The 14,913-nt window shown below is 27.9% G+C and overlaps 1 protein-coding gene and 1 long non-coding RNA gene across 2 annotated transcripts; both read right to left on the bottom strand.

Moving 5' to 3' along the window:
* Nucleotides 1-1,606: 1,606 nt before the first annotated feature.
* LOC128283682 (uncharacterized) lies at nt 1,607-2,361 on the bottom strand. Its single transcript, XR_008274086.1, has 2 exons — nt 2,058-2,361; nt 1,607-1,978 (listed from the first exon to the last, which is right to left on the bottom strand). It is a non-coding gene; the product is annotated as an uncharacterized LOC128283682 (long non-coding RNA).
* A 2,373-nt stretch (nt 2,362-4,734) lies between these two features.
* LOC108483071 (probable leucine-rich repeat receptor-like serine/threonine-protein kinase At3g14840) lies at nt 4,735-13,082 on the bottom strand. The gene is made up of 24 exons (XM_017786269.2): nt 12,711-13,082; nt 12,451-12,622; nt 10,025-10,096; nt 9,843-9,914; nt 9,635-9,706; nt 9,454-9,525; nt 9,274-9,345; nt 9,049-9,123; nt 8,868-8,939; nt 8,679-8,759; nt 8,508-8,579; nt 8,346-8,414; nt 8,206-8,271; nt 7,873-7,932; nt 7,740-7,775; nt 7,620-7,666; nt 7,165-7,541; nt 6,821-7,019; nt 6,555-6,701; nt 6,250-6,368; nt 5,955-6,165; nt 5,605-5,842; nt 5,373-5,523; nt 4,735-5,301 (listed from the first exon to the last, which is right to left on the bottom strand). Exons 1-24 carry the CDS (start codon nt 12,799-12,801, stop codon nt 4,897-4,899), a joined length of 3,048 nt encoding a protein of 1,015 aa, XP_017641758.1. The 5' UTR covers nt 12,802-13,082; the 3' UTR covers nt 4,735-4,896.
* Between the last annotated feature and the right edge of the window lie 1,831 nt (nt 13,083-14,913).

Raw genomic sequence — 14,913 nt, 5'->3', positions numbered from 1 at the left:
TGTGATGGCGATTCCATTTAATAGACAGTGGTTCTTAAATTAATTGTACCATCTTGTTATTAGAGATGATGATCGGCCGGGCTTAAATAAAATTTTTTAAATGAGTTTTATTTTTTTTGTTTAAACTTATTTTTCGAGTTTATATTTTTACTCAAACTCTCTCATTTTCGGACGGACCTTCGGGCCGAGCCGCCCAACCCATGATCAGCTCTACTTGTTATCCACTTCCTACTATAACGTACTAATTAAAAACTTTATCTAATATATAAATTATTTAATTAGGCTATTATTTTTTCCTCAAATCATCTACTTAATAATTCATTTTATAAGTCCATTAAAAAAATAGAAAGTAACCATAAATTTTAAATATATTCTACGTTCAAATTGGAGTTCGAATCCTTAATTATAATTTTCTTTAATCCTAAAATATATACTAACCAAAATTAGACCTAATATTAATAAACATACAATTTTGTTTGAACCAAGTTTAAATTAAATTTCAATATTTTTAATCCATCAACACCTATATACTAATTTTTATAATAAAAAAATTAAAATTTCTTTTCAATTATCTTTTAAACAAGAAAAAAGTGTAATGCATGTAAGTCCTTATCAGAAAAACATAGATAATAACATTAAACTAGCATTACCACATTAAATTATATTTAAGTTGAGTAACTTTTAGTTCGATTTGTATCGTATATAGTTAGTTTTCTCTTTAACAATTATATTTTACTATAACAATCAAGTTTATTATAGTTAATTTTCATTTATAATGATACCCATAAAATAAAAAGTACACTCTTTATTAATTTATTTTTATAATACCCTCTTGTCTTAAATTTTACTAAAATTAGTTCTATTTTAGGTGAAATAGAAATAATAAAATTTAGTTAAGATATTGTTGCAATAAATTTTAAAATTTTATATAGATTTTATTAAATAAAAATATCTTTTAATAAATAAAATTAAATTAAGAAACTATGAAAAATACAATCTAAATCTTACTCATTATCATTAATATATTATAATTTTAAATTTAAAGTTAAAAAATTCAAATATAATCTAAATCTTAAAATTTCTTTTCTAAACCAATGAAATTTTATTGTAAAGGAAGATTCGAAGGAAACATGACACCCATCTTAACAATACCTACTAAGACAACACCGAACTAAACCTTCTGCATAATAAACACTCCTTGCAATAAAATTAAATCTGATACAAAAACCACAGCACCCATAGCCAATCAGGATACGAACACACCAAGGAAAGCATCAAAGCACCTCAAAAAATAACCACAATGACACTTAAAAACATCACTACTCATGGCACATGTTGAGGCAATTTTTTAAGAATGTTTGGACTAGTAATAGTTGGGTGTAGCACTGATGACTAAAAATAAAATAAAATTGTCATGTTTAGATTGATAAATTTTGATAATAGGTATTTGGACTGTGATTTCTTTAGTTGATTTAGATATTTGTTGGCTCATTATTAATATAACATTCAAAATTTTAATAAATAACTATTGTTGGTTATAGAACAAATTGATCGTATAATATCATATCTTAAACATGATAATTATATCATATCTTAAACATGATAATTATATGTATATGTAATAGAGTACGCTCAAATGATATCATTTCATATTTATTAAATCTCAAATTTCATGTACTTTTCTTAATAAAATTAAATCATATGATTAAAAAATCATATAATCCACGAACTAAACAAATTTGGACATACTGCATAAATTTTCTTTTCAAGGAAGATATATATGCATATATACATGTATATACTTACATGCGAACCACATGACAGATAGTGTTACTGTTGAAGGACCAATCACATGTAACATTATTAGCATAATAACGTGTGGATTGATCTACCCAACTATGGTGTTGACTGCATGGATCAAAACCAAAGTTCCACCCTTTCTTCCCCAATGTTTTACCAATCCTTTTCAAAGCTTCCACTGTAACAAGAAACCAAAGAGAGAAATTTACTAAAAGAAATGATCAAATTAAGGATGGAAGCTTAATATTATGAGTTACCTTCATCTTGGGCAAGTGTAGCTCCATTTGTAAGCGTCGTAAGGCAACAAACTATGAATATTGACCCCAAAACAAGTCGAAGAAACAACATATTAAAGGAATATTTTCTGATTGAAATTCAAGAGCTTTTTTTCCTTTTGGATTGATATGAATGAACAAAAAATGGGGTGAAAGATTGGGTTTTCATAAATATATTGGACTATGAGAGTTGGAATTTTGTTTGAGATGTAGACTATATATGAAAGTTGGGAAAATAATTTTCTAAAAGGAAGTTGGAAATTTCTTTTAGATGAAATTGATTTGACTGCCTATGGAAAATAAAAGAAAAAAGAGAGGTAAAGTGAACTCTAAAACAAAGGTTCAATTATTGTACTGTGATTGGATGTTTTCGTATGGCTTGGTAAATGAAAATGCTTTTATCATATTGTATAGGAATTTAATGAACTATACCTAGATTGTTATGTGAGTTTTAAATTTAAAATTTTAATATTCTAGTCAATATTTTTATTAAAAATTAATTCTAAATTTTTTAAAAGTATTGATAGTTAAATTTGACATTTCTTTTAAAGATCAAATTTAATTATAAAAATTAAATTAATAAAATATGTAAACATTAAAGATTAAATTTAATATTATATGAAAAAATAACATTAACAAAAAGAATCAAGCAAATTAAGCTTTAAATCAAAGGCTAATTTAGGATACTAGTAGTCCCTCCTTAAAATAAAAATTTATCATTTTAATCTTTTAAATTTTTAAAATTTTAAATTATTAAAGATAAAATTATACTTTATCTCCTTAAAAATAATAAAATTTTAATTTAATCTTTTAAAAATTTATAAAAATATAAACAAATTAATTTCGATACTCTAAAATTTTTTCCTTGACTTCCCCGGGTGGAGGCAGCGAGGCATCCATGCAAATGAAACTACTGTATCATCTTTCGCCGTGTAACTCGTTGTAAGGCAAGAAACTATAAATATTGACCCAAAAACAACATATTAAAGGAATATTTTATGGTATGAATGAATAAAAAAGGGGTTGAAAGATTGGGTTTTCATAAAGGTATTAAAGTACGAAAGTAGGAAATTTCTTAGAGATGATAGCCTATGAAAAAGGTTCTGTGTCGCATCGGTATTTAATGAAATGAGGTTAAATTAGTTGTTTTATTGTTAAATAGAATATTTTATTTATCAAATTATAAAAAAATTCTAAATATTGACTGATTCAAGACTTATTAACCCAATTAATTCTAGTGCATGATTTAATTCCACCGACTCAAGTGAAAGGACAGGGATAGGGACCTTTGACAAAAAGCTAGTTGAAACAAATGACCTGACAACTTTATAGCAGGAAGACGGTGAGTAGCCAACTGTTATAATAATTCTAGACAAGGACATGGGTCAGTAATTTAACAATTTGGTATCTTCCACGACTAAGGTCTAAATCAAATCAAATTAAATTTTAGAAAATATATTTCATATAATATTTTGAATTTCCAAAGATAATTTTGAATTTTTATAATTTTTAAAGAGATTAATTTGTACATTCTCAAAACTATTAAAATTTAGGAAATATTCACATTAATTTAATTTATTATTCAAGTTAATTAACTAAAAATTCAAAAGGAAATTCAAATTTTAGAAACAAATCAAATTTTATCACCAACAGTAGCAAAATTATATTTCTTAGATATTCCTATAATGATGGAATACTTTTCTTTTCTATCAATCAAAATCTAGCTCCTTATTTTTTTTTTTACTTCTATCTATATATATTTAAACAAAAATATTTTTAATTAAAAATTAAATGTATTCATATATCAATTCCAATGAAATTTCAATAAAAAATTTTGCCTACACCAACCTAATTTGAATTAAAGACTTTTTTATTTATTTAAAATACAGAATACTCTCAAAAATTTTAAATGTCATTTTTGTATTTAATATTTTTATATTTTATTTTTATTCGATAAAGTTAGCATCTATATACTTATATATATAAAAGGTCACCGTGGACACCTACTCATGCTCCTTTTTTCTTTTTCATTTTACAAGATTATTTGAATTTAAATTTAAATATAATTTAATTTCTATATTTTATAATGCTATTAATTACTTCAAATAATGAATATAATTAAATTTTTGGTCACTATATAGTCTCATCGACACCAACATGACTCAAAAGAGTAGAAAGGTTTTGGATTTCCCAGTTACCTGAGGCATCCTTTCTAGGATGTTATATATTAATGTAATTGAACCCACCGGGCATTTCAACATCTTCAACATTTCCTGTTCAAGAACCAAAAGCCTCGGTTTTTTTGAACAAGGTTGAAGTTTGATAATAAGAAAAGTTAAAAAAGATAAATATTAAAATTATATATAAATTGTGATTTAATGTGTAATTGTATACATGAATTTTGATCTAATGTGTAATTATACACGTGAAACCCTAATTGTGGTTCAAATGTATATTTAAATTTTAAATTTTGATTTAATCATAGGCACATTTAAAAAAATAAATACATCAATTTATTTTTATATTGGATAAATATAATTATTCATGAATGCAATATATAAACATAAAATGATTTTAATCAATAATTGTGTAAATAATTTACCAGAACTGTATCAAATCAAAATTTTATGTATAAAATTGCATAAAATCAAAATACACATTTAATCATAGTTGACTTATAATTTTAGTATTTCGAATGTCAAAATTATTGAATGTGACTTTTGGTTTTTGACTGAATCAAATGTGCTAATTAAGCCTTGGTTTCAAAGGAATACGAATTTTCTGGGGAAAAACCAAACAAGAGAATTATACAAATTTTTTTCTAATTTGTGGATTCTCTATTCTGCCAATATCCAGAAGTCAAACTAACTGGATAAAGATCAGCAGCAGATGTAGAAGAATTGGTCCATGGCCCATCAGCTAACATACTCCTTGTTTGGCTAACATTTGTATCATCTTCTTCAAGTTTCCGATACAACTTTTTCATAATCTCTGCACTCATTTGACGATTAGAAGAAATGCTTGAATCAGTGAGGTATTCCTGAACTTCAGCCCTGCCTTCAAGCATGCTCACTACCGAAGACATTAAAGGCCTAGCTGAAGAAGTGGGATTTGTGCACAATAGTGCAATGTTGATCATTGCCATCACTTCATCTATGTTGCAATCTGAGCCAATCCTTGTATCGACTAATTCCAACAAGCTCCCATTCTCCTTCAAAACATGAGCCTATAAAACACACAAAATTTAATTGCCACATTCAAATTCCTAATGGAAGAAAGAATGAGAACTTAATTTACCCATTCAAGGAGAATGAAAGGTTCTTGCTTTGGGCGGCTTCTAGTGTTGCACCTCCCACTAACAATTTCGAGAGCCACTATCCCAAAACTATAAACATCCGCTTTCTCTGTCAAATGGCCATGCAATGCATACTCAGGAGCCATATAGCCACTGCAAATTTAACATCATCAATTAAATACAGCTTCTTATAGGTTGACATCAATTTGAGAATGAATCTGAAAAGAGACTTACTAAGTTCCTGCAACTCGGGTACTAATGTGGGTATTATCTTCTTCATCAAGCTTGGCCAAACCGAAGTCGGATATTTTAGGGTTTAGATTCTTATCAAGCAACACATTAGTGGCCTTTATGTCTCTATGCACAATCTTCAACCTTGATTCCTCATGGAGGTAAGCTAACCCTCTAGCTATACCAATGCAGATCTTCATTCTTGTTGGCCAGTCTAATGTCAACTGAGATTCTTGTGGCCCTTTTCATTACCAAAATAAAAAGGAGTAGCTCAGATACACAAATACACAAACACATTTTCACATACTTCACATTCATGTTAGAACAAATAGACATTTGTATGGGGTTTGTACCAAATAATGCCCGAGCAAGGCTGTTGTTTTCCAGGTACTCGTATATAAGCATCAATTGATTTCCTTCAATGCAACATCCGTACAACTTTACAAGATGAGGGTGTTGTAGAGCTGAAATCATGCCAATCTCGGTCACAAACTCACGGTTTCCCTGTTTCGATCGAGCTGATAGCTGCTTCACAGCAATCACTGTGCCGTCTGCTAGAGTACCCTGCGTTTGAAATGAAAAAGAAGACAATGATTACCAGGTTCTATAATGAACAATTTACCTACAGGAAGTGTTGCATATGATTACCTTGTAAACGGGACCAAAACCACCTTCTCCGATCTTATTAGAAGCATGAAAATCGTTTGTAGCAGCTTTAATTTGCCTTAAGGTAAAGGAAGTTGTCTGCAACTCTATACCTTTTAGATCTGTGGAACATGTTAATCCTATTATAAGGGATGGCAGGGTTTAAATTGCAATCACAAACGTGTTTTTAGTCGCATAACATATCAATTGTGACGAATATCAATATAAAAAAGAACGGAAAACCGTAAAATAAAGACGTTGCGCGACTATTGTATGCAACAGAGTACAATGATATTCTGCCTAAATACCTTGTTCCAAAGTTCTCTTCTGTCTTAAACAGCCCTTCCACCAAAGGATGCCTAAAATCAGCAAAGCAGCAAACATTGCTCCGCCCACAATACCGACCACTGCAGCTGTCGCAATACCACCGTCGCTTTCTGATGGAGGTTTATAAGCTGTTTGGAAACATTTTCTTATAGCAATTAGTAGCAAAGATGACATGAAAATCTTTGTTGGAAGCATTATATATAGGTGTGCTATAACAAAAAAAGAGTCAGTTGCATTGAAAACTTACTAGGATCTAAAATAGATATTGCTGAGATAAGAGGACCGTAAATGCTTCTCTCCGGTATAGAAGTTGTCCCTTTCCCGGCCCACTGGAAACGGATCTCCAAAGTGCTATCCGTTACATTTACAGTAAAGTTTTTTACTTTTGGTATGCCTGCCCCTCCAGCTTCTTCTTCAATATTGAAATCCTTCAGCTCCTGCTTTCCCTGCAATTATTATCCCTTCCATTTAACACTACTTTCCATGTAAGCACATGTTGTAAATCAATATTTGTGTATGTATATATATAAATTTCGACACTCTTAACAGAATCAGGATAACATACTAGCAAGAATGATACTAAAAATATACCTGAATGTAAACATCAAATATGCGTCTCCCCAAGCTGCTATAATTTCGATCATTAGTGAACTGAATCTCAGCGAAATGGAGGTTTACTGTGTAAGTTGCATTGGCGAGACAAAATGCATAGTATGTCAAAGAGCTAGGCGCAAGCCTTGCACTTTCGTAGAGTTGTTTTTCATCGCCATCGACAGAAACTTGTCTATTATCCAAAACTAAGATGTCGTCGGGGCGGTCATCGCTTAGAAAAATTCCGGTGCTGCTAAATGCCCAGTTGGTACTTCGGTAAAATGTCGAAGGCCCGGCTCCATCGTAATCGGCTTCATAAGTGGTGTCATTAACAGTTATTTCTCTCCCTCCACAGTTTATATGGACAAAGTGCAAAGCTGAGGAAATAACAATCAACAACAGTTTGAACAAAATAATTGAGTTATATTATTAGTGCATCAAATATAAATACTTACGTTCTGATGTGCAGGTAATTTGGCTTGTCAAACATGGAACAATTCCCCTGATAAAACAATTATAAAGTTAGATGAAAGACAAAGACTTAGTTTAATGATTGTTGTTGTCTTAATACTTACGTGTTTTTGACTCTTGCAATGCTTGAGAACAAGTTCCTACAGGTCGATAATGGAGGAAAAATTATAACAAAAAAATTATTGATATTCTATAAGAAAGATCCAGTAATGAAGTTGGATGAGGAAGTTATCGTACACGCTATTTTGTCGGCAATCTGATACACCTGTGTTTGTGAAGTTGTTATAAGAAAGATCCCTGCATTCAGAATATTATTTTCAATATCTACAGGAGCAACTCACTGATTAATCCTTTTTATTTTTATGTTGACTAAGAAGATAAATGCCGGCCACAAGTTATAAAATTATTCTATACTCAACGAGAGATCAAATCCTTGATTACTAATTAGTGTAGGAGAATAAATAAATAGTAATTAACTATCTCTGTGCAATAATTTTGATTTTGGTTAATCAAACTTGTTAAGCATATAATCAATGGGATTGAGCATTTAAATAAGAAAGAGAATCTTACACTTTTTCTCTTGTTTCGAGTATCCATTGAGGGACTGATCCATTAAAATTGTTTCCATTTAAGAACCTAATAAAATCCAAATGAGTATATAAACAAAGAAAATGCAATTTACACACTACAACTAAAAGCCATATCCTTACATATTATCGAAATCAAGATTAGAAAGCTCATCTGGAATTTTTCCACTAAGTCTATTAAAGCTGAGATCTCTGCAAGAAAATTTGTAAAACGAGTATTAAACCACACATAAGTCTACAATCAAACTGAACTTGAACCTCTCAAAAGAAAGTGTAATTACTTACAATATCTTTATGGATGTAAATGTCCCAAAAGAAACAGGTATCTCTCCAATGAGATTGCAACTCCTCAACATCCTATAATTCAATCACAAAATAATTCCATTATTTTTTTAGAACTCCATAATATCTAATAACATCAAAAAATCTTTGCTTTATTTCAGAGTTCATGCTTACAATCTATCCAATTTAGGCAAAGTGGCATCGATGAGCAATTGTGAAAAAGTTGTATCAGCTCCATTCAAGTCACTAATTATTCTGTAAAACAATATCAAGAACCATATACAAACATAAATAAGAAATTAAGTTGTGTTTATTTTTATGTAATGAATATTGTCACGACCTTTTAAGGTCGTTGGAGCTTACATGTATTTTAAGTTTTCTAAAGTAGCATTAATGGATGGAATTGGCCCACTCAAACCACTTGCCTCTATATATCTGTCATTAGGAAAGATGAATTCATTTAATTGATTAATAAAATAAAAATATTTCTAATGAAAATATAGATTTACAAAATGCATCAAAATCTTATAATTACAATTCTCACATCTCTTCAAGATTTGTCCAATTTCGGAATATGAAGTCAGGAATCTGTCCTGTAAAGTTGTTGTCACTAATCCGACTGTTGAGAGAACAAAATTATCATAACTATATCATATAAAATATATTAAAAATTCCAAATGATATGTATAATAAGAACTTTATTTGAAGATATATTCAGACATGAGATATATAAAATATTCATTTGTATATGGAAATTAGAATTGCTTACAATTGCTTCAATGAAGTCAGGCTAGCAAACATTTCAGGTATTTCACCAGTAAAATTGTTGGAACTAAGATGCCTGAAGAAACCAGTAAATAGATATTAAATAATTTATATAATAAAAAAACCGCATGTAATGAAATGAAATTCAGATTGAATTAAAAAGAAACAAAAAAGTCTCTCTTACAATCGCTCAATTTTGGGTAGATTCCCTAGTGCTGCAGGCAAAGTTCCTGAAAGACGATTGTTCTCAAGGACTCTACACAATGATGTTTCAATAAATAAATTTAATTATCCACTAGACATTCATTAAAAAATGGAAAAAATTTATATAAAACTATAAAAGAAATTGCTATAATATAACTCACAAGCTGGTAAGATTTTTGAGATTTGCTAGCTCTCTTGGGATTGAACCTGTTAATCGATTTCCAAGAAGTGAACTGGAATACAACAAATCTTTTGCATTTAGCAGCATTTACATATACATGCGTACATATTGTAGTTACGAGAAATTATTCCATAACAATGAAAGATATATACATACAACCATGAAAGAGAAAGTAGGAGAAAACATACATGCTGACGAGTCGGGTAGCAGAACCCCATTCTGAAGGAATGGTGCCACTAAGATAGTTGCGAGTTAGGTCACTGTAATAGTAGTTTTAAAACAACAAATTAGTAGATATATATAGTTGATGAAAAACAAGTAATCTTCATTTATATATATCATAATAGAGGAACACTTGAAATGTGCTTACATTTCTTGCAAGAAAGGGAGACTTGTCAAGTTTAGTGGGAGAGTACCAGCGAGATTTTGTGCCTTAAGTAATCTGATACAAAAACTAAGTTAGGGGTCTGTTGCTAAAATCTATAATAAAAAAATTCACATTCAGAATCAATATCTGTTTGGTCTAGTAGTAAAAACCCGGTAATCAGAAGTCATACCTTTTTAACATTTTAACCTTGTTTAAAATAGTAAACTGAAGAATTAATTATTGGATTGGTTTTAATAAATATTTTAAGAAATTAAAATATTTTAATATAAAAAGATTTGAGATTCTTTTGAAAGTAAAAAAAAATCTTAAGCATTTTTTATTTAGTTAAGGATTAAAATATTTAAATTAAAATTTTTAAATTCTAAGAGATTAAAAAATAATAACTTTATTTAAGTAATGGAGCGAAGATCCTACCTACTTCTACACTGGATCCCAAGCAAAAGGAAAAATCTAAATAATTAAGCTATTAAAAGAACATTTATATTAGTCAGAGAATAAAAAGCGAGTATGTATATATATATATATATATATATACACACATATGTTGGTTATTATTTGAATAATATTATTTTGAATTAATAAAATAAAATTATATTGTATATCGAATATAAATATAATACAAATATTTTAATTATGATTTTTAATTTTATTATTATTAAAATTATCAATTTAAAATATATCATTTTTAATATAATATAAATATTCTACTTATAATTCGAACATTTTTCTTATTATATTTAAATTGTTAAATAAATTAATATATATAAATTATGTTCAACATTTCAATTAATGTATTAAAAAACCAATTACAATAAGTATAAATATATTATTTAAATAAAATATTAAATACATAAAATCATATGCTACGACTGTTCAAAATTTTTAGAATTAGGTCATCGCTGACTTAGTAAAGTTATTAATTTCTCAATTTAATTAATTTATATGATCTAATTAAACTAATAAAATAAAAAATTAATTCAAACGAAATATATTGAATCTTGAGTCAATCAATTTAATATTATTATCTAAATAAATAATTTAATCGATTGAATTGATCTATTTAATTTTGATTCAAACAACTATAAGTGTATATATATTAACAATAAAGTAAAAGGTTAAAATTGAATAGTATCTTGTTAAGGCATTTTTCAAAGAGAGAGACATTGGCCGCCAACAAAAGGTTGGACCGACATGCGATGGTCGATTCCATTGAATAGGCAGCAGTGGCTCTTAAATTAATTGTACTACCTTCTCATCCACTTGCCAATCCTGTCAGCTCATTTCATGGACTTTGATTTGACATTTATTGCAGTAAAAATTGAATAATAAAATAATTTTAATACTTTATTTACCTATAAAATCATTAAAGATTGTAATTATATAGAATTGGTTGTTGTTAATTTATTAATCACATCACATCACAACCAAACCTATTGGCATTTTTTAAAAGAATTAGATAAAATTGTGCAAGCAAGTAGCTCTCATAAATTCATTATCCAGTCAAAGATAAAGTAAGTCATAATTTGACAGCTTTATATTGAGCCCCCAAAAATTAAAAGCTTTATGTAGTATATAAATAAATAAATTAAGCTATTATTTAACATTTAACATTTATATATGTTTTAAATTTTAAAAGTCGTCATAACCCATTCTAAAAAAGGAAATCTTGAACAAAGACAAAAGATTTAATTGAGGTTGCTAACCAAAATTAAACATATAGTCTCACAACCTCTTTTAACCCTAAAACATATTAACAAGGTCTATTGAATAACATATTATATGCAGTTACTCGTTTTTTATAAAATTTGAGATTTAATCTCTTTATTTTAAAAATTAAAATTTAATCTTCTTGTTTTTAATTTAAAATTTGTAATCTAATTATTATAGTTTTTGCCATATGGTAAACATAAACTAAAAATATAAATTATGTTTGAGAGGTTACTACGTGGTACTACTAGATTGACTAGAAATAGGGACATAGTTAGAGAGATAGTTAAGGAGATTGGTAGGTGTCCCAACCTCTTAAAATGAAAAAAAATTTATTTAAGTCTTTTAATTTTTTCTAAAATTAAATTTCGGCCTTCTCTAAAAAAAAATTTCTAAGTTCATCTCTGGCTAAAATGTCACAGTAGCACAAACAAATGGTGCTAGTGTAGAAAGACTAACCTAATTGATGAAATACATGTTCAGGGATTAACTAAGTTCAAAAAAGTTTTAAGGACCAACTAAGTACAAATGGACAATTTCAAAGACCAAATTATATATCTCTATCTGATATTTGTATAAAGCGTCTCTCACTTTTAGTAAACTTTAGATGAGATACTTAATAAAATTATATATAATCCATGAACAAATCTATCAATAGTTTGGTCACAACTCAATGATGGATAAATTTTCATTATACTTACATGTGAATGACATGGCAGGTAGTGTTATTGTTGAAGGAGCAATCACAAGTAACATTATTAGCATAATAACGTGTGGATTGGTTCAACCAAGTATCACCTTGATCGCATGGATTAATATCAAAGTTCCAGTCTGTCTTCCCCAATGTTTTACCAATACTTCTCAAAGCTTCCACTATAACAAAAGAAAAAAGGTACTGAAATTTATTAAAAGAAATAATTAAGCAAATTAAGCTGCTTTCTAGAGTAATATTATGAATTACCTTCATCATTTGGAAGTGTAGCTCCATTTGTAAGCGTTGTGAGGCAACACACTATGAATATTGAAGCAAAAAGGAGTCGATGTATGAACATGTTGGAGGATTTTTGGAGAGGGATACTAGAGCTCCTTTTTGCTTGATTTGAATGAACAAAAAATGGATTGAAAGATTGGGTTTTTCATAAAGATATTAGACCATGAAATTTTGGGAAGTTTCTTTGAAAATGAATCAAAAAGCAAGAGGAAGAAAATCATCCGGCCGCCTATGGAGAAAAATGGAAAAAGAGAGGTAGAGTGGACACTTTAGTTTGAGATATGAAAAATGTTCAATTATTGTACTGTTTCTGGATGTTTTGTATGACTTTCCAAATGAAAATACTTTATTATATTAGCAAGTTGTTAAAATATCTTGCATGGGAGGTCCCATACTTGTACGTTGAAGCCGAAAATGTTTATTCAGAAAAAAAAACTAAATATTTATGAATAGGGTCAAAATTTAATTTGAGAAATTAATTACATACTCATATTCAATTTGAGTTGACTATTTTTTTTAATATTTGATATAATATTAGAAAAATTAATTTCATAAGAAAGGTTGAAATATTGTCTGTATATAAACAAATTTTCTTTCAAGTATTTTTAAATTGATTTTAAATTGGAGCTTGTTACTTCATGTTGTTTATTTGCTGAAATATAAAACTATAATGAAAGTACTTGATTGTAGTATTGAGAAAAATCGTGCAAATAAAATAAAAATAACACAGAGGTTTATTTACACAGTTTGATTTTCCTATGTTTGTGAAGTCTAGTTTAGTGAGTAATTTCGTTATCTTTAAACACGGATACAACAAATGATTCACACTCCATCACTCCTCAAGTATAGAGATCTCATATTTGTACCAAAAAACTAGAATACAAACTCCAAATCCCCCTCAAGAACTTGGGCATCAAACACCCTCAATAATCTTTACAATATAATTTACTCTCTCTCATAAAACTGTTATTTAATGAATAGATTCAAATACATTCAATAAACTTTTACACAAAATTTATACAAAATCCACGATGTCCAAAGCACGGTAGAAAATGAATCCAAAATAAAATCAGATTTATTCCTCAATCTTTTGAACTAGTATTTAACAAAAGAGGGCAATGATATGATAAATGAACTAATTAATATCAGGGTGATAGCTTGAGAATGTCTATTGACTTGCAAAAGTTTTACATTCCAACTTGCTATATATATATATATATATATGAATAGTAACTGAAATATTGTTACCTTCAAAAAAAAATTGAAATATTTTTATAATATATTATTTGATAGTGCAGAAATAGTTGACTTGTCTTTCGGTTGTGTCTGGAAGAGATTTTTTCCATTTAGGAGAGCTAAGCTCTACTTGAATTATCAATAAATTAATTTCAATTAGTTGGCTTTAAAATATAAATATCATTAAAAATAAAATTATTTTTAATATTTAATAATTATAGGACCTTATTTATACTTGAAGGATTAAGCAGCTTGGTAGGCCCAATCTTGTGTAGGCACGATCTGGATTTAATTTGTATTTATTAATTAAATTTATTTTATTTAAGTTTAAATCTAAAAATATAAAAATTAAAAAATATATATGTTTTGAAATTTTCATATATGAATAGTGAATTTTGGTTGATAGGTTGGGTGAAAAATTAAACCATATAATAAATATATTAATAAAAATAATAGATAAACAATAAATGATGTTTTGATTGAATGGTAACATAAAAATCTAAAAAATTTAAAGAGACATGATTTTTTTAAATTAAAGAGATGAGTTTAAATCTTATTATATATATTTATTTTCTATATAAAATATATAAAATGATAAAAATATTGTAAATATAATACAGTTTATTTTATAAAGTGACATCAATTTAATAAGAGATTTTATAATAAGTATAGATTTGAAAAGGAAGAATTACATACAATAAGAAAAAAATAAATTAGTTTAATAAGTTTTTATGTTCTTTTGTAATCGATAATTTAAATTTGTTTAATTCAACCATTAGACGTATTTAAAAGTTGATTAATTGTTGGAACAAAAGTCCAAAATTTAGGAGAGTAATAAGCTCAAAACATGACCCAATTAATAGCCCAACACTCAAACATGCCCTATGTTAAATTCTTTTTATTTTTAATGACAAAATTATGGCAGATTGGGTCTGCC

The sequence above is a fragment of the Gossypium arboreum genome, chromosome 11, assembly GCF_025698485.1.
Source record: "Gossypium arboreum isolate Shixiya-1 chromosome 11, ASM2569848v2, whole genome shotgun sequence".
Taxonomy (NCBI): Eukaryota; Viridiplantae; Streptophyta; class Magnoliopsida; order Malvales; family Malvaceae; genus Gossypium; species Gossypium arboreum.
Note: the sequence above shows the minus strand (reverse complement) of the source record. Positions and strands in the feature narration are given on the sequence as shown.

Excerpts from the sequence above, each read along its gene's own strand:
- LOC108483071 (XM_017786269.2), bottom strand. The coding sequence starts at position 12,801 with ATGTTCATACATCGACTCCTTTTTGCTTCAATATTCATAGTGTGTTGC. Across the intron at positions 12,623-12,710 it reads TACACTTCCAAATGATGAAG|TGGAAGCTTTGAGAAGTATT; the intron begins GTAATTCATAAT and ends CTTTTGTTATAG. Across the intron at positions 5,302-5,372 it reads CTTTCATTCTCCTTGAATGG|GCTCATGTTTTGAAGGAGAA; the intron begins GTAAATTAAGTT and ends TGTGTTTTATAG.